The sequence below is a fragment of the Prionailurus viverrinus genome, chromosome B3 (assembly GCF_022837055.1).
Source record: "Prionailurus viverrinus isolate Anna chromosome B3, UM_Priviv_1.0, whole genome shotgun sequence".
Taxonomy (NCBI): Eukaryota; Metazoa; Chordata; class Mammalia; order Carnivora; family Felidae; genus Prionailurus; species Prionailurus viverrinus.
The window spans coordinates 67,244,279-67,264,508 of record NC_062566.1 but is presented as its reverse complement, the minus strand read 5'-3'; the positions used below and the strand labels follow the sequence as shown (position 1 = coordinate 67,264,508).

General features: G+C 42.9%; 1 protein-coding gene across 1 annotated transcript in view; it reads left to right on the top strand.

Moving 5' to 3' along the window:
- Window positions 1-20,140, top strand: part of RNASE1 (ribonuclease A family member 1, pancreatic) — a 44,386-nt gene extending 24,246 nt beyond the window's left edge. Inside the window, exons 2-3 of the mRNA XM_047861543.1 lie at window positions 18,194-18,870; window positions 19,532-20,140. Of these exons, the coding sequence (XP_047717499.1) occupies window positions 19,561-20,016 (456 nt within the window). The 5' untranslated portion in view covers window positions 18,194-18,870; window positions 19,532-19,560 and the 3' untranslated portion in view covers window positions 20,017-20,140. The remainder of the gene's footprint in view (window positions 1-18,193; window positions 18,871-19,531) is intronic.
- Window positions 20,141-20,230: the final 90 nt, after the last annotated feature.

Sequence of the window (20,230 nt, the reverse complement as noted above, 5' to 3'; positions counted from 1 at the left end):
CAGTGTGTATAGATGCTTGATACATAATTGTCAAATAAATTAACTATAGTGAACATCTATCATAAGAAAAGTCCAAGAGGTAAAAAGAAACATAGCACAGTGGCCTAGTATTAGTTTCCTTGCAGTTGGAAAGGTATCATGCAAACTTATACAGGGAGATGACTGAAAACATCAGGTGTTTTGTTTGTTTGTTTTTGAGAGAGAGGGGCAGGGAGAGGGACAGAGGAAGAGGGAGAGAGAGAATCCCAAGCAGCCTTCACACTGTCATTGCAGAGCCCGATGCGGAGCTTGAACTCACCAACCATGAGATTATGACCTGAGCTGAAATCACTAGTCAGATGCTTAACAAACTGAGCCACCCAGGTGTCTCTGAAACACAAGGTTCTAAAAACATAATGTAAGCAGTGCAGAAATAGCCTCTCTGAGTTCAGAGCAAGATTAGATCACTCAGGGCTGAAATGGTCTGCCAGGTTCTCTGGGTGGTCATGGGGTGGTTAGTTGAAGTTGGGAGGTGGCTGGAATGAGATTAGATGGGCAAAAGCTCTCCGGACAACAGGAATGGCAAGGGATTCAAAAAGAAAATTTGTACAGTAATACATAGACACATTTGGTTGGAGCACTAAATGTAACTTTGAAGCAATATTTTTATCTGGTCTATTTGCATACCAACTTGCCAGTTGGCCCAATAATCTCCACAGAATATTTTTTTCCCCTCTAGTACAGGATCCAGCCTAATGTCAGGTGTCACATTTAATTGCCATGTCTCTTTAGCCACCTTTAATCTGTAATATTTACATAGTCTTTTAGGTCTTTGAAAGTTTTGAAGAAATTAGCATCTCTCTTTTTTAGATTCTGTTAAATAGACCTAATTCTTAAAGAACAGTTGTAGATACACAGAAAAACTGAGCAGAAAGTATAGAGTTCTTATATACCCTCTGCCCCCCATGCCCACATGCATAGCCTCCTGTATTAAAGTGGTACACTTGTTCCCACCAATGGACCTACATTGACATATCATAATCACTTAAAATCCATAGAATACATTAGGGTTCATTCTTGGTGTTGTATATATGTATGTAATTATTTTTTTCTCTTGTTAGTCTATGTTTTGTCAGTTTATTTATTTGTTTCTTTTTCTTTTTTATTTTTAGAGAGAGAGCGTGAGTGGTGGTGGTGGGGGGGGGGGGGGAAGAGGTAGAGGAAAATCTCAAGCAGGCTCTACATTCAGTGCAGAGCCCGTCATGGGGTTTGGTCCCACAACCGTGGATCTTGACCTGAGCCCAAATCCAGATTTGGATGCTCAATCGACTCAGCCACCCAGACGCCACTCTCTTTTGTCAGCTTAATTTGTAGGTCCTCAGTCACTGAACTTAAGAGGGTAGAAGAGAAAGTTTCTTCCTCCCTTATGTTTCCTCCAACCATTCTGTAATCACATGTCCAAGTTGAACCCTGACTCTTCACAACATTAACCCTTGGGCTCATTTCCTCACTCCTGTAATACATCTAACGTAGTTTGAGAATTGCTTTGCCAGTACCACTATAAAGAATAAGACCACTCAAAAAGTTAAGGATGTGCTTGCAATTTTCCCCTTACCTCTGCCCCACCTTGTTTAAGACTGAAGGTTTACACTTAAACCATAAAATCAGAGATAATAAAAGTGTCGGTGTTTAGTAAGTGTGCTGTATAGCAATACATAATCAACACAACGTTGTTAACCTTAGGTTAGACTGTTGGCTTTCAGGCTCAAATTCATTCCTGTGCTGTTTTCCACTACATTATGTTCCACAAAGTCACAAATGAAATTAACTGGGCATAGAATCAGGAGCAGAAAGTGGTTTCTAGACTGAGATGATAACAGATAGATAAGTAGGCAGATGCATCTGGCCATTCCAGGGGGAGCCCTCTTTTCTTTCCTTAGACTAGTCAGTGGACGTGATGAACTGATTATGAGGAGCATGCCCTAAGGGACTGAAGGTCAGTGAAAGTTCAGGGCAAACCCCAGATGTCCTCCCCTCACTCCAAATACCCAGTCTAATTTTAATTGCTTTTCTCTGGAAGAGAGTATTTTCTGAAACTTGAACAATCAGCAAGAGCTCAGAAATGTTAAACAAATACTGCATTGTTCACTGAGACCCTAAGTCAATAATGATTTTATTATTTGGCTGTAATTCCAGTCATCTGAACTAGCTGACCAACTTCCAGCTCTGAAATGCTATCTGCAATGGTCTGTTTTTCTGAGGCCAGGGTGTGTCTGGGAGATTTGAAGCTGCCTCAAGGATCCTAGCAGGAATCAAGGGCTCTTGAGAGGGAGTTCAGAAGATAGGGCATGACGGGACGCAGCCCAGACAGCCAGATCTGCTCCCTTTTCTTCCTGGCCCCTCTTCTGTCTACCACACAGAGGTGGTATCCAAAGGTTGGTATCCAACCTTCAAGTGCAAGGAAGCTGTGTTGTTTAGACACCTCTTCCTTCAGCCTTCATTCACACCCTTTGCCTCCTGTTAACAAACTTATCTGTCTCATTTTCCCCCTTGGGTGCAGCCATAGCTCCCACCATGGCCCCCATGGAGTTATGCTCAGTTGTACATGGTGTCCCAAGGCTCTCTCAGAGGCATTGCTTTGAATTTCTCATTGCCTGCTGCAAGTTCCCCCAATGTAAATCTCAGTGTGTCCACAATGATGTCCAAGTCCGGATCTGTCTGCATTTTCCTGATAGGAAAATGCCTAATCAAAAACTTCAACCATTGTCACCCCTACTAATTCAGAATTAAAACTGAACTTTTAATTGTGACTTTTTAGGAAACAATATCAGTACTCGTGATGAAATTATGAAATGGGGTTCATGAGCGAATGGCTAAGAAAGAATTATTGAGATGTTTTTGGTGCAAAAAGGCGATTTTATTATAGCATGGGGATAGAACCCGTGGGCAGAAAGAGCTGCACTGAGAGGAGGAGGGACCGATTATATACTTTTTAATTAGTGGGGGTTAGGGATTGCATAAGTCTGTAAGGAATTTGGAAGCAAGGATGTCAGGACCTTGAGGGGCCAGCTGCTGTTAAGATAAGGTTACTTTTAGTCTTTAATAAAACACAAATATTATGGCAGTAAGGCAGCCATGAGTTCCTTGAGGAAGGTCATGCTCTGCATGTTTCAGGTGTCTATCAGTGGACTACAAGCTGCAGGGAGATTTAATTTAAGCTACATTTATCTTGCCTTTGTTTTCCTCATCACTGGTAATAATAGTGTTACAATTCTGTTAAGGGCTTTTTATGTGCTTTGAATATGGTGACTGTATAATTTACCGTCTGAATTGAGATACTTTAAATTTTTTTTTCAACGTTTATTTATTTTGGGGACAGAGAGAGACAGAGCATGAACGGGGGAGGGGCAGAGAGAGAGGGAGACACAGAATCGGAAACAGGCTCCAGGCTCTGAGCCATCAGCCCAGAGCCTGACGCGGGGCTTGAACTCACGGACCGCGAGATGGTGACCTGGCTGAAGTCGGACGCTTAACCGACTGCGCCACCCAGGCGCCCCTGAATTGAGATACTTAAAAAAAATTTTTATTTATTTATTTTGAGATAGAGATGGAGGGGAGGGGCAGAGAGAGAGGGAGACACAGAATCCTAAACTGGCTTTATGCTCAGTGCAAAGCCCTATGCAGGGTTTGATCCCATGATCCTGGGATCATGACCTGAGCTGAAATCAAGAGTCGGACCCTCAACTGACTGAGCCACCCAAGCGCCCCTGACTTGGGACACTTTTGAGAGTGAAAAGGGACATTATTATGTATTATGCCAAGAGAGTGGGCATAAATAGGGATGGTCCTGGGCAAACAGGGGCGTATGGTTTTGTAGCTATGAACCAGTTTCTCACTATTACGTCACATGACAATAAGGGTAAGGGAGCTCTATGTGGTTTCTCTTATAAGGGCACTAATCCCATTCATAAGGGCTCTACCCTCATGACCTAATCACCTCCCGAAGGCCCCACCTCCAAATACCATCACATTTAGAGTTAGGTTTTAATAGATGAATTTGGGGGTGGGGGTGGGGAAACATTCAGTCTGTATTATCTTTGAGTAAGGTACTTTAATTATCCCTAATTACAGATATGGAAACAAATTACAGAGGCTGAAATATCACTGATCTTCAAAACAGAGGGGCACCTGGGTGGCTCATTTGGTTGGGCGTCCAACTTCGGCTCAGGTCATGATATTGTGGTCCATGAGTTCAAGCCCGGTGTCAGGCTCTGTGCTGACCGCTCAGAGCCTGGAGCCTGTTTCAGATTCTGTGTCTCCCTCTCTCTCTGACCCTCCCCTGTTCATGCTCTGTCTCTCTCTGTCTCAAAAATAAATTAAAAAAACAAAAAACAAAAAACAAAAAAACCCAAAAACAAGATAGTAATGTAGGACTCTTGTGTATTAATCTTACTCATCCAAAAATGCCAGTCAGTGTTGCAGTAACTGATTCTACACCTCTGTCCAAATACACTCCAATACCTATACATTTAAATTATCTTTTATTGTTGCTTTGCCACTCATCAAGCCTGTCTGTTTTGTAGAGATGAAACAGATCCAGAGAGGTGAAATAATCTTCCCTGAACACAGCAAACCAGTCGTGAAGCTACAGCTAATACATACAGTCTCTTCATTCTACTGGATATATTCTTTTTTTTTTTTTAAGTTTCATTTATTTGAATAATCTCCCCACCCAACATGGGGCTTGAACTCATGACCTGGAGATCAAGAATCGCATGCTCCTCTGACTGAGCCAGCTAGGTACCCCACTACTGGTTCTATTCAGTTTCTCAAAAGCAATTTATGGAAATAAATATCATGTTGTATGTGCATAAAGAAACTACAGTTGTGATGTAAGTCAAACTACTTGAGAAAAATTCCTAGAGATTGACATCACCTTTTGATATGTATAGTGACGATAAATCAATGTTGATGAAATGAGGCCTCTCAGTAATGGGTCACAGACTCATTCTATACTGGATAACTTTCCCTATGATCCAGAGGACAACAGAGATGATGTAGACATTCTTAGAACCCTGGTTTTTAAAAAAATGTTTATTTATTTTTGAGACAGAGACAAAATGTGAGTGGGGGAGGGACAGCAAGAGAGGGAGACATAGAATCAGAAGCAGGCTCCAGGCTCTGAGTGGTCAGCACAGAGCCTGACGCGGGGCTCAAACCCACGAACTGTGAGATCATGACCTGAGCTGAAATCAGATGCTAAACCAACTCAGCCACCCAGGCACCCCTAGAACCCTGTTTTAAAGCAGAGGTTTGAGGCAAACAAGAGAAGTCACTCAAGTCCCTTTCATAGGAGAAAATTCCATTGCTAGAAAGGACGTTCCTGTTCTACTCATATACTTAGTCAACTTCCCCGTTTCTCAGCTGCATCCCTTTCCTTGTCTGGTACCTATGTCCCTCTTTCCAAGATGCTCACAGAGAACACAGTCTCCTGTTCTTTACCCATCTCTGCCTTGTTCCTGGGGCTATGCTCTGTCTCTGCGCTGTATTTTCAGTGTGTTCTGTACTAACTCTTTTTTTTTAACTTGTTTTATTTTTTATTTTTTAAAATTTACATCCAAATTAGTTAGCATGTAGTGCAACAATGATTTCAAGAGGAGATTCCTTAGTGCCCCTTACCCATCCCCCCTCCCACAACCCCTCCAGCAACCACTGTTTGTTCTCCACATTCATGAGTCTCTTATGTTTTGTCCCTCTCCCTGTTTTTATATTATTTTTGTTTCCCTTCCCTTATGTTCAACTGTTTTGTCTCTTAAAGTCTTCATATGAGTGAAGTCATATGATTTTTGTCTTTCTCTGACTGACTAATTTCGCTTAGCATAATACTCTCCAGTTCCATCCACGTAGTTGCAAATGGCAAGATTTCATTCTTTTTTATTGCCGAGTAGTACTCCATTGTATATATATACCACGTCTTCTTTATCCATTCATCCATCGATGGACATTTGGGCTCTTGCCATACTTTGGCTATTCCTGATAGTGCTGCTGTAAACAATGGGGTGCATGTGTCCCTTCAAAACAGCACACCTGTATCCCTTGGATAAATGCCTAATAGTGCAATTGCTGGGTCGTAGGGTAGTTCTATTTTTAGTTTTTTGAGGAACCTCTATACTGTTTTCCAGAGTGGCTGCACCAGCTTGCATTGCCACCAACAATGCAAAAGAGATCCTCTTTCTCCGCATCCTCGCCAACATCTGTTGTTGCCTGAGTTGTTAATGTTAGTCAACCTGACAGGTGTCAGGTGGTATCTCATTGTGGTTTTGATTTGTATTTCCCTGATGATGAGTGATGTTGAGCACTTTTTCATGTGTCAGTTGGCCATCTGGATGTCTTCTTTGGAGAAGTGTCTACTCATGTCTTTTGTCCATTTCTTCACTGGATTATTTGTGTTTTGGGTGTTGAGTTTGATCTGTCTTTATTTTTTTTCCCCATCTTTTCTCCCCTCAGGGAGTCCCCCTTAAAATTTCTTGCAGGGCTGGTTTAGTGGTCACAAACTACTTTAATTTTTGTTTGTCTGGGAAACTTTTTTTTATCTCTTCTTCTATTTTGAATGACAGCCTTGCTGGATAAAGAATTCATGGCTGCATATTTTTCTGATTCAGCACATTAACTATATTCTGCCACTGCTTTCTGGCCTGCCAAGTTTCTGTGGATGGGTCTGCTGCAAACTTGATCTGTCTTTCCTTGTAGGTTAAGGACTTTTTTTCCCCTTGCTGCTTTCATGATTCTCTCCTTGCCTGAGTATTTTGTGAATTTGACTCTGATATGCCTTGTTGATGGTCGGTTTTTGTTGAATCTAATGGGAGTCCTCTGTGCTTCCTGGATTTTGATGTCTGTGTCTTTCCCCAGGTTAGGAAAGTTTTCCACCGTGATTTGCTGACATAACCTTTCTACCCCTATTTCTCTCTCTTCCTCTTGTGGGACCCCTATGATTCTGATGTTGTTTCTTTTTAATGAGTCACTGATTTCTCTAATTCTTAAATCGTGTTCTTTTGCCTTAATCTCCCTCTTTTTTTCCTGCTTCATTTTTCTCCATAAATTTGTCCTCTATATCGCTGATGTTCTGTTCTGCCTCAGTCATCCTTGCCACCACAACATCCATTCGAGATTGCAGCTCAGTTATAGCATTTTTTATTTCATCCTGACTAGCTTTTACTTCTTTTATCTACGCAGAAAGGGATTCTAATTTATTTTCGACTCCAGCTAGTATTCTTATTATCGTGATTCTAAATTCTGATTCAGACATCTTGCTTGTATCTGTGTTGGTTAAATCCTTGGCTGTCGTTTCTCTCTGCTTTTTCTTTTGGTGTGAATTCCTTTGTTTTGTCATTTTGAAGGGAGAAAAGGAATTAATGAGTTAGAAAAATTAAAATTAAAAAAATTAAAATTAAAAAATATTAAAATTAAAAAATTAAGAACACACACACACACACACACAAAATCAAATAAATGATGCTAGATACTAGGTGTGTTTTGGTCTGGGTATGGAAAGGGGCTTGATAGTTAGAGAGAAAATGGGAAAGAAAAAAAGAAATTGTTTGAAAATTTGAAAAAATGAAAACACTGAAGTAGACTAAAATTAAATGATGGAAGTAAAATAGAATTTGAAAAAATTTACAGAGAAGTAAAAAATATGGTAGAAAAAAATTAAAGAAAATATTTTTAGTGAAAATTGAAAATAAAAATGAATTTTTTCTTTTCTGTATTCAAGAAAAAGAAAAGAAACAAGAAAAAAAAGAAAAAAGGAAGAAAAAAAGAAAATATTGAATGCATGGACCGATGAACGGACTGAAATATGACTAAAGCTATTTTGTCTTCCCCTAGGAGTCAAACTATGAAGCACTTTATAGTCCATAAACTAAGCAGGTGGAGAGACTTGTGTTCCTAAAGAGTGAGGTTGGCCCAGTTGGGCGGGGCATAGGGTAATGGCTCCATTTTTCACTAGATGGCGCTGCCTAGCTTTTGGGGTGGATTCTTGTGGCGCTTGTAGGTGCGTATGCGCATGCGCGGGTGCGGTTAAAATGGCGTCACCCAGTCACCCAGTCTTAGTATCGAACTCTGTTCTCCCCGATCAGCAATGGCGCACCCATCCTTTGTCTTCGGCTTCCATCCACTCCACGCTTTTACACAGTCTGCGACCAAGCCCCAGGCAGCATCTGCCTCTTGAGTTTTGTCTCAGATGCTGTTGTTTTTCCCCACCCCTTACTTCTGAGGGACTGCAGCTTTGACCTGTTCTGCCCCTCTGCAGGAGGGTCTCACTGAGCAATGACCGGGTGCCAGCTGCACCGAGGAACGTTTGCGGGACAGTGCTGCTACTGATGCCCAGAGACTGTGGCCGGGTGCCAGCCCACCCCAGAAAAAGTTCGTAAGATAGTGTAGCATCAGCGTTTCAAGGATTATGGAAAATCGCAACACACATCTGGCACCGGGCTTCACCCTTAACGACCTTGTTCCAGCACCAGCAAATGTGGTTGTTCTCCCGGGTCCACTGGGGCCTTACCTTTGGGGGACCCACACAGCCTCTACCAGGTGTCCTCCCGGCAAGGCAACCGCCTTTCCACTTGTGGCCTGAAGAACCCTGGACTTCACTCTGCTCCTGGGGATTCACCCTTCCCACCAGAGCACCGCCAGGTATTGAGCTGCGGAGTTCAGACTCTGTGCACCCCCTGTTGATAGTCTTAATGGAATTTAAACCCTTTCCTTTCTCCCTTTTTAGTTCAGTCCTTGCAGCTGTTTTCACTTTTCCACTTTCTCTCCAGCTATTTTTTGGGGGGTGCTTTTCCTGTATTCTCCCCCCATCTCCGTCGTCTCACCGCACACAAACCCGGCTCCCTGCCCTCTATGGCTTCTTTCTCCCTAAATTCACCTCTCCATGCTGCGTACGTACTGAATTCTGTGGTTCAGTTTGTGAAGATTGTTGTGTTAATCCTCAGATCAGTTTTCTAGGTGTGCAGGATGGTTTAGTGTTGGTCTGGCTCTATTTCATGGACGCGAGAGACACAAAAACCTTCCATGCTGTTCCATCATCTTGGCTCCCCTAAAAGGATTCTATTTCTCTGTCCCTTGTACTTAAATGTGACCATGAGGCTTTCTCTGGTTAATGAAGTGTGAGTAGACATGACATGTGTCCCTTACAGTAGAAGGGTTAAGAACCATCCTGTGGGTTGCTTGTCTTTCCTCTGCCTCTGTGATTATGAGGTATGTGTCAAGACGAAGTCTGTGTGTTTGTATTCCCAAGTAACTACAGGGGGCAGAGCCCCTTGGTTGGACCAGGATAGACCTGTAGCAGAAATGGGAAATTTTGAGTTTCTTTGTTACTGGAGTACAACCAAGCCTATCCTAACTGATCCCCATTGCACTTATTGTCTCTGCTAGTTTGGAATTCATACCCATTCTTTTCATTATTTACCTTAGAGATTCCAAAATGCATACTAAACATATAAAAGTCTAATCAATACCTTTTAGTCATCTCTTGAACACTTGGCAATTCATATTACTTCCAAATTATGTTACTGACATATATTTCGATTTTATCTTAAAAAAATTTTTTTAATGTTTATTTATTTTTGAGACAGAGAGAGAGAGAGAGAGACTGAGCGTGAGTGGGGGAGAGGGAGAGAGAAGGAGGGAGAGGGAGACACAGAATCCATAGCAGGCTCCAGGCTCCGATCTGTCAGCACAGAGCCCGACGCAGGCTCGAACCCACGAACCACGAGATCATGACCTGAGCCGGAGTCAGGCACTCAACCGACTGAGCCACCCAGGCACCCCTGATTTTATCTATTTAATTCAACAAGATATTATTATTTTATGCAGTTGAGAAGGTTTTTTTATATTTGCTCACATATTTATCATCATCTTTTTTTTATTCCTTCCTGAATTTCAGACATCCATCGAATAGCTTTTCCCTCTAACCTGAAATCCATGCTTTGAAATTTTTTTAGTGAAGGTTTACTAGTTAGAAATTCCATGAGGTTTTATTTTATTTTATTTTTATGTCTGCAAATGTTTTATTTTACCTTAATTGTTATGTGACAGGGTAAATAATTCTAGGCTGTTGTGTTGAGAAACCAGAGCTCATGTATTAAACTAAGAATATGCAGATTATGACCTGCTGAAGAGGAGGTGCAAGCCACCTACATGGCCATGTTACTCTGTCAGCCTTCCAGCTGCCACTTTGGGGAATGAAAAGCCCAGTGTCATTTTGCTTGGAGGCATAGTTTCAGTACACATAAATAGAAGTAAAGTCACAAGATTTTTACTTACAGATCCCAGAAATGGTGAGATGGAGGGTCGGGCAGGCAGTGGTGGGGCGGTGGGGAGGGAAGGTTGGGGGATGAACCAATGGCACAGTGAGCCAGGGGATAGGGTGGTCCTCTGTCCCTGGTCACAAGTAAGCAAGAGATAGAGAGCAAGGTAACAGGCACCCATCACTTAAAAGGTGGTTGGCGTGGAGGCCACTAACTTTCCACCAGCTCAGCTATAAGTGGTTATTTCAAAAGGTGCCCTGGGTAAAGCAGAGCAAGAACTTGTTCTTATCTAAATATCCAGACTCTGAGCAGTTGTCATACTGTAAGATGTCTAGGCAGCAACTCAAAAATTGTTTTTCTCATCACAGTTGGCAATGATTTCCTGTCAGCGCTTTAAACATAATAATAGTTCCTTGCTTTTCTGCCTTCCACAGTCTCTATTGCGAAGTCACCTATCAGTCTGTCATTCCTTTGAAAATAATCTCAAAAACCCCATAGTCTATCTTTCTCATTATACTGGGTGTTCCTCCTGTGTTCTTCATCTTTATAAATGAATCACATAAGGCAGAATTCCTACAGTCATCACTTCCTAGCACTTCTGTGCCTCTTCTGCTAATGGACATTCCATTGGTAACAAAGCAGGACCTGGAAGATACTTTGCTGTTCCCTTTGCCATGACTTGCCATTCAAGCGTCAACACTTTTGGACATCTATGTACACATATGAACAAAAACTTGAAATCCAGAAGATCATTAAAGTAGTAAACTTAAAAACAATTTTTTAAAGTAATCTCTACACCCAACACGGGACTCAAACCCACAACTCTGACATCAAGAGTTACATGCTCTGGCAACTGAGCAAGCCAGGTGCCCCCATAAACTTTCTTTTTTTTTTTTTTTTTTTTTTTTTTTTTTTTTTTAATTTTTTTAATGTTTATTTTATTTTTGGGACAGAGAGAGACAGAGCATGAACGGGGGAGGGGCAGAGAGAGAGAGGGAGACACAGAATCGGAAACAGGCTCCAGGCTCTGAGCCATCAGCCCAGAGCCCGACGCGGGGCTCGAACTCACGGACCGCGAGATCGTGACCTGGCTGAAGTCGGACGCTTAACCGACTGCGCCACCCAGGCGCCCCTAAACTTTCAAATTTAAATGGAAAATGACATTTTAAAAACTATTACTTTGGGGCATCTGGGTGGCTCAATCAGTTAAGCATTAAACTCTTGGTTTCAGCTCAGGTCATGATCTCATGGTTTGTGAGATTGAGCCCCCTGTTGGACTCTGCACTGACAGCACAGATCCTGCTTGGGATTCTCTCTCTCTCTATCTACCTCACCCTGCTCATGCATGTGCACACTCTCTATCTCTCTCAAAATAAATAAATTAATTAAAAAATTATTACTTCTTATTTATGTCTTATACCTGATATGTGAAAATAAATGCCCAGTCCACTGTGTTTTAGTTAATCTGGGCTTGAATATCAAATCTATTACTTTCTGGCCTCAAGTTTGGCAAGTTATATAACTTCTCTGAGGTTGCTCATCTGCAAAGTGATATAATAACAGCATTCATCTCTTGGTGTTGTTGGGAGTATTAAATGAACAATTAAATTGCTACATAGGGCAATGTAATCTGGGGTTCTACTCACCAGGTCTCTTCTCTTCTCTTCTCTTCTCTTCTCTTCTCTTCTCTTCCCTTCCCTTCCCTTCCCTTCCCTTCCCTTCCCTTCCCTTCCCTTTATTTCAGATTTTTAAAAAATAATCTCTGCACCCAGTGTGGGGCTTGAACCCACCACCCTGAGATCAAGAGTCACACACTCCACCAACTGAGTCAGCCAGGCACCCTATCAATGTCCCCTTTCTCTCATTGCCCTGAACCAACCAATCACCAAGTTCTGTAGATTTTGGCTCTTTCATCTCTGTCTGCTGTTTTTTATTCCCATAGCTTATTTCAGGCCATCATCAATTCCCTCAGGTTCTCTAATGTAGCTGTCTCTAGTCCTTCCCTACTGTCTTTCCTAATACCTGTTACTTCCTACATTAACCCCACAGGCCCACCAGGACTTTCAAGGCCCAAAGAGCCATGCCCTCTCTCATCTACAGATCTTTGACTTGCTGCTTCATTTATCTGGAAAACTCTTTCTCTCAACATTACTTTACTCTTACTCATCTTTTGGGTCCCCACTCAGCTGTGACTTATTCTGGGAAACATTTCTGAAGCCTACAAAAGTAGGGCGAAGTGTTCCTCCATACGATCTCTCACACTAGTGGTCTTTGCCATGAAACATTCTAAAGTTTAGTTATTTTGAGAGAGAGAGAGAGAGAGAGAGAGAGAGAGAGAGAGAGAACACACATGCACGTGAGTGTACGAGCCAGGAGGGGCAGAGAGAAAGAGAATCCCAAGCAGTTTCCACACTCAGTGAGGAGCCCGACATGGGGCTCAAACTCACAAACTGTGAGATCGTGACCTGAGCCAAAGCCAAGAGTTGGACTGTCATGTAGCATTTTATTTTACTGTTTATTTGCTTATATCTCCCAAAGGACTGTAAGGTCACTGAGGGCAGCAATTCTGTCTGAATCACTGTTGTATCCATATTGCCTAGCACAGCCCTACACTATGCAAGCATGCAGCGTAGCATGGAGGAAGGTATTGCTGGGAAACTCATCATCATCCCACCTCTGTCCAGTAGTTATGCATTTTGTTTTCTGCTTCCAAAGTCAGAAGATTTACACCTGTGAAATTTCATCTTTTAGTTTTTGGATGTAATCCACTATGACTGGCAAGAGCTTTTTGGGTCTTGATTCTATCATCCATGTTTTTTTCTCTTTCTGTCATCTGTCTGTTGCACCATGTGTTGTGAGATCCTGCATCTTTGTTGAAGTCATCTGTAAATATGATGAACAGGACAGGCCTGATGAAGCAGCTCCATGTCACAGCATTATAAGATCTGACTTAACCAGGGAGACAGGTAGCCATGTATCACGAGACTTTATCCAATGCTTTGCTGAAGTAAAGATGCCAAATATTCCTTAATTCTATCTTGTCAAGGCAGGGAATGAGATTAGTTTCATTTGATTTTCATGTGAATCTGTGCTTGACTGTTATTTATTATCATTTCATTTCAAGTCCGAACAGTAAATCAGAGCTTTAATTGCTCTGTTTGGAATTTTCTTGGAGTTAGTGTATTATTTTTGGACTCCATTTGTTTCTTTTTTGTTTTCACTTCCTCTGGCCCTTCAACCTATGTGACCACTCCAGATATCATATCCTACCCTGTCCTTACAAGGATCCTAGGTGATCACTTAAGATCATCCCATTCATGCCCTCTTGTTCCAGATTTTCTGGTGCTCATTCTCATCTCTGGTTTTGAATATTTTGCAACATACTTGCATTTGAAATTTTGACTCATGTCCTCTTAGATTTAGAAGTCCTCTGTCTGAGGGGTTCCTGGTGGCTCAGTTGGTTAAGCGTCCAACTTCGGCTCAGGTCATGATCTCCTGGTTCATGAGCCCACATTGGGCTCCGTGCTGACAGTGCAAAGCCTGCTTGGGATTCTCTCTCTCTCCCTGTCTCTTTACCCCTCCCCTACACACACACTCTCTCTCTCTCTTGCTATTGAAATAAACAAACTTTAGAAGTCTTCTGTCTGAAGGGTGCCTGGATGGCTCAGTTGATTGAGTGTCTGACTCTTGATTTCAGCTCAGGTCATGATCCCAGGGATTCTCTCTCTCTCTCCCTCTGCCTCTCCTCTCTCTCTTTCTAAAATATCCTGTCTGGATTTTCCCACTGTGATATATATTTTTTTAATGAGATTTTTTTTTTCATTTTGAAAAGAAACTCAAGTTCGCCTAAAAGTTGAAAGTAGAATTCCAAGAGCTTTCTTTTTCTTGAGCCAATTGAGCCATAAACCAGTTTGAAACCATGATGCCCACCACCTCCTGCCACCCTGACCCCCACCAAATACATTAGCGTGTGTTGCATACAAACAAGGACATTCTCCTACTTAACCACAGTCATCAAACAGGAAATGAACATTGATGCTGAATCACAATTCAATCCTCAGATCCCATTCAAGTTTGCCAATTGCCTCAATAGCGTCTTTAAAAAAAAATTGTTTTTTAATGTTTATTTATTTTTGAGAGAGACAGAGCAAGAGTAGGGGAGGGGCAGAAAGAGAGGGAGACAGAGAATCTGAAGCAGCCTTGAATTCACGAACCGTGAGATCATGACCTGAGCCAAATTCAGACGCTTAACCAACTGAGTCACCAAGGCACTCCTCAATAGTGTCTTTTATAGCAAAAGATTTCAGTTCAGAATTACATGTTGTTTTAGTTGCTGTGTCTCTCTACTTTCCTTCCACCTGGGACAATTCCTCAGGTTTTTCTTGACTTCCTGACTTTGACAGTTGTTTTGTAGCATATCTTTCAATTTGGGTTCGCCTGATTTACTTCATTATTAAATTCAAGTTATGCATCTTTGATAGGAAGATCAGGGAAGTGATGCTGTGTTCTTCTTGTTGTACCTTAATTAGGTGGCACGTGATATTTTGACTTACTCTATTACTTATGCCTGGAACAATCCACTCTTTGCTAGATTAACTTCCTTGTCCCACTTTCTTCTGCCTATAAAGGTCTTCCATTTTGTACAGCTCTTCAGAGCTTCTGTCTGCTCAATGGGATGCAGCCCCATTCATGGGTCATCAAAGCCAATTACATCTGTATACTCACTCTGCTGGATTTTGATTTTTTAGCATGGCCCACTTGGATCCCCAGAGTTGATAGGGAGACTTTTTTTTTTAATGTTTATTTTTTGAGAGAGAGAGGAGCACAGATGGTGGAGGGACAGAGAGAGAAGGAGGCAGAGAATCTGAAGCAGGGTCCATGCTGTCAGTGCAAAGTCCAACGTGGGGCTCCAACTCATGAACCATGAAATCATGACCTGAGCCAAAGTCAGACGCTCAACTGACTGAGCCACCTAGGTGCCCCGATATGGAGATAATTTTAAACTGAAGATATTTGAGACTCAGAAGACGCAGAAGAAGGCTTTTCAGAGCTTCTTTTATCTGAATAAAGGCAGAGTCTTCTGAGAGTGAAGGCACTGTAAATCCCCTCTGGGGAAGTTTTACAGCCAGAAAGAAGACAAATCACTCACACCTGCATAAACAAACATTATCACAAGTTATCTTACTTCCTACTTGTTCCCCTAAAAGCTCATTTATCTCTTAAAACAAAAAACAAAAAACAAACAAACAAACAAAGTGAGCCTGGGTGGCTCCGTTGGTTAAGTGACCGACTACGGCTCAGGTCATGATCTCACGGTTTGTGGGTTTGAGCTCTGCATCTGGCTCTGTGCTGACAGCTCAGAGCCTGGAGCCTGCTTCTGATTCTGTGTCTTCCTTTCTTTCTGCCCCTCCCCCTGCTTGCAGTCTTCCTCTCTCTCTCTCTCTCTCTCTCAAAAATAAACAAACAATAAAAAGAAAATTAAAAAACAAAACAAAACAAAACCCCACCTGTTTCCTATAGATCCCCCCCTTCTCCCTATTAAGTTAGCATATAAACCCTCATCCTTAGCTTTTTAGCTTTAAGTCACTTTTGTGCTCTTACACAGGCATATGGATAAATGTTGTCTATTTGCCTGTTAAACTGTCTTTTGTCAGTTAATTTGTAGGCTCTCCAACATGAACCTAAGTGGTTAGGAAAAGTTTTCCTCCCAACACTACTCCAGATCATATGAGTACTGTCTAAGGATTAAGAGAAGACAAAACCCAGGTGGAGGGTGGGGTGTTGGTCAATTACAGAAATACAAAACTGAAAACTCACACCATACCACATCTTCCTTGGCCCTACTGCTACTTCCAAATTCATGTGCATTAGCAAATAGTGCTGACTTTACTACAGATTTCTTGGATATCATGTGGCAAACAATAAAAACGTTTCCCTTTAAAGAATTCTGTTCTTCTCCCAGAAGTCCCTCTCTTCTCGCCCTTTCCCTTGTCTCTCCCACCCCAGGGCTTCAAAACTTTGTGCTTTTTTCAATTCAGGTTTTCAGTAAAGCAAAAGCCTGGCAGTTCCCTTACTTCACCCCTTATAAGGAGTAAGTCAGAGTTGGCACAATGTTAATGAAACAGACTCCTTAAGGATCTCAACACCACCCTACATGAGCAATCACGAGAGCCAACATTGATCATGCTTTCTAGAAACCTTTCTAAGCCCTCTGTACACCTTACCTTATTTTGTCCTCATAATAAAGTTAAGACATACATATCATCATCCCCATTTCAGAGATGAGGAAACTGAGGAACAGAGAAATAAATTAAGTTCACTAGCTTGCCCAACTCGTAAGATGCTAAGTCAGAATTTGGACCAAGACAGTTGGAGGGAATGTTTATTTTTTTCACTCCACAAGAATTGAAATGGTCGGGGCGCCTGGGTGGCGCAGTCGGTTAAGCGTCCGACTTCAGCCAGGTCACGATCTCGCGGTCCGTGAGTTCGAGCCCCGCGTCGGGCTCTGGGCTGATGGCTCAGAGCCTGGAGCCTGTTTCCGATTCTGTGTCTCCCTCTCTCTCTGCCCCTCCCCCGTTCATGCTCTGTCTCTCTCTGTCCCAAAAATAAATAAACGTTGAAAAAAAAAATTAAAAAAAAAATAAATAAAAAAAAAAAGAATTGAAATGGTCACCCAGCAAAAACAGGTCCCTTTCTAGGAGGTGTGAAATTTTATAAAATTTCTAGACACAACAGAATCCATCTTGAAATTCCATTTCTTTTTCTAATGAACTTTTGAATTGGGCAAGAAGACCTTTTGATCTGGGCCAGACACAGTAATTGTTTTACAAGCAGTTGTTTACAAAGTCAGCAGGACACCTGGCATCTGGATCATAAAAGTGGCAGTGTGGACTTTCTGAAAACAGAATAATTAATTAATGCCTATCAGGAAGAGTGTGGCTTGATAACACCAAGAAGTCAGTTAGTCAAAGTGTAAATACCCATGGCTCAGTCTGTTAGTGCCAATCACATTTTTCCTTCTCCTCCCTTATTTAAATTAGGTAATTGCCCCCCTGTCCCTCTTTCTCCTGAAAACCCCACTCTTCCTGTGTAGGCAGAACACTTTTCTGGGTACTCTGGAATCTGCTCCCCAAACTGCAATCCTGAGACCTCCCACCCCCATAAAGGCCTTTGTTGTTCATCAGTTTTGCCTCTTTTTTGGTTGGCAGAGGCAATTCTGCTGTTAAGAAATATGGCTTTCTCCTACAACCCAGCAATTTCACTACTAGGTATTTATCCAGGGGATACAGTTGTGCTGTTTTGAAGGGGCACGTGCACCCCAATGTTTATAGCAGCACTATCAACAATAGCCAATGTATGGAAGGAACCTAAATGTCCATCAATGGATAAATGGATAAAGAAGATGTGGTATATATATATATATATATATATATATATATATATATATACACACACACACACACACACACACACACACACACACACAATGGAATGTTACTTGGCAGTCAAAAAGAATGAAATCTTGTCATTTGCAACAATGTAGATGGAACTAGAGGGTATTATGCTAAACGAAATTAGAGAAACACAAATATCATATGACTTCACTCATATGAGAACTTTAAGAGACAAACCAGATGAACATAAGGGAAGGAAAGCAAAAATAATATAAAAACAGGGAGGGGGACAAAACATTCGAGACTCTTAAATATGGAGAACAAACAGAGGGTTGCTGGAGGGGTTGTGGGAGGGGGGATGGGCTAAATGGGCAAGGGGCATTAAGGAATCTACTCTTGAAATCATTGTTGCACTATATGCTAACTAACTTGGATGTAAATTTAAAAAAATAAATTAAAAAATAAAATAAAATAAAAAGAATATGGCGTTCTCTTTTTTTTCTCCAACAGGGATTTGGGGTTTTGGTTTAGCTTCAGTTCCTCTCCTCAACTCTGACCTTACAGGAGTGGTCGCTGTAGATGCGAACCACCCACACACTCACCTTCTGAACCCACGTCGGCTGCAGTGGCCACACTGGGCTAGGTCACAGGTGGGCACTACCTCCCTGCCCCTGGACCTGAGAAGCCTCCAGCTGGACGCCTCACCCCCCCTCCTCACAGAAGGAATTTCAACCGCTCCAGGACTCCTGGGGAGAGAGAGGACCTTCATTTCCCTCCTGCTTGGTGATCACATGTTTATGTGCCCTCTGCTAACCACTACTGAGGGCTCTTTGGTGAAAATGGCCCTGAGATTACAAAGACTTTGCTGGAGATCAGGCACCAGTGCTGTGGTGACTTTCTCTGCTGCTCCTTGTGAACCAGCAGACCCATGAGATTCACAGGAAGGTTCATATAGGCAAAGACTCATCCTTCCCAGCAATGCTGCATAAGTTTGGCCTGGCTGATTCCTCACCCCTTGTTCCCAACGTCCTCGATTCCCTCTGGACTGAAAGCAAGATGCTCCTCCCACCCTTCTTTTCTTAGAAGCCAAGCCCCTTTGTAATCTATATAAGATTCATACCCCGGGGATCCAGGGATTGCAGAGACTGGCCTTCTGCTCTCACCTGGAGACGAAGCTAGAGACCCAGGTCAGTAGCCCAAGAGGCGGTCTCAGGGACTCCTTCTGCTTAAGGGTTGGAGAAGAGGGATCAGGGTGGGTGAGGCTCGCATGGAGAAAGCTTGGGCTAGACAAATATCCAGATGGAGCATGGGAGCTGCAGACAACTAATGAATGGGGCTGGAGAAAGAGCAGCAGCCCCCCTGCCCCAAGCTGGGGGACACAAGCACCTCTCTTTGGAATACAATGGCATCCCTTTGTGACGCCAGTGTTGGGCAGTGGGCTGTTTCCCTTGTGTTGGAGGACAACAGGGCTCTGTCAGTTATGATCCTAGATGTTCTGGTGGTATCTCAGGGATGCAATTTAGCTCACAGTTTATTCAAAAGGACTTTCTAATGAGCCACTTGAGTTCTGGGTCTAGACGTATTTTAAATTTAAAACTCCCTAGTATTCAGGCACAGGACTGCAGGATTTGAGGTCGCTTTCAATGTCACCACCCGGAGGGGAAGACCACCTCTCTCTAGCTAGTGGGAGAACAGTGTATGTGAGTGTGTCGTTACTTGGAAAATTGTGCAGAGGGAGGGATATCTTTCTGGAGGACCCAAAGGGAGACTGTGAGCCAGGGAGGCCACAGGTAGGAGCTGGGGTTCTCTTTCTCAGGCAGTGCTTTCTCTCTTCTCTCCCTTTTCTAGCTAGGCTCTCCCAGGGAAGTGAGACCACCATGGCTCAGAAAAGGTTCTGCATCTGGTTCCCATTTCTGGTCCTGGTGCTGCTGGCGCTGGGGTACGTCCAGCCTTCTCTGGGCAAGGAATCCCGGGCCATGAAGTTCCAGCGGCAGCACATGGACTCAAAACCCACCAACTACGGCCCCAACTACTGCAATGAAATGATGAGGCGCCGGCAAATGACAGATGGACGGTGCAAGCCAGTGAACACCTTTGTACACGAGCCTCTGGCAGATGTCCAGGACGTCTGCCTCCAGGGAAATGTCACCTGCAAGAATGGGCAGCCCAACTGCCACCAGAGTGTCTCAAAGATGAATATCACCGACTGCCACCTGAGGCGTGGCTCCAGATACCCCAGATGTACATATGAGACCACCCAGGAAGATAAATACATCATCGTGGCCTGTGAGGGGGACCTGTACGTGCCAGTCCACTTTGATGATTCTGTTTAGGTCTCCACCTGAGGCCGGAGCAGTGAGATGCACCCCCTCGCCACTGTGACCCCTGCGTCTCCCCTCTCCCTTCCCTGCCCTGAGGGAAATAACTCAAGTTGGTGCTCCTCCCCAGTACACAAATGTTTCCCTGCCCAAGGCTTGCCCTTGCATGGTTTGAGGGGTGAGGTGTGCCCCATGTTAACCACTTCACAACTTCTTTCAATAAAACACA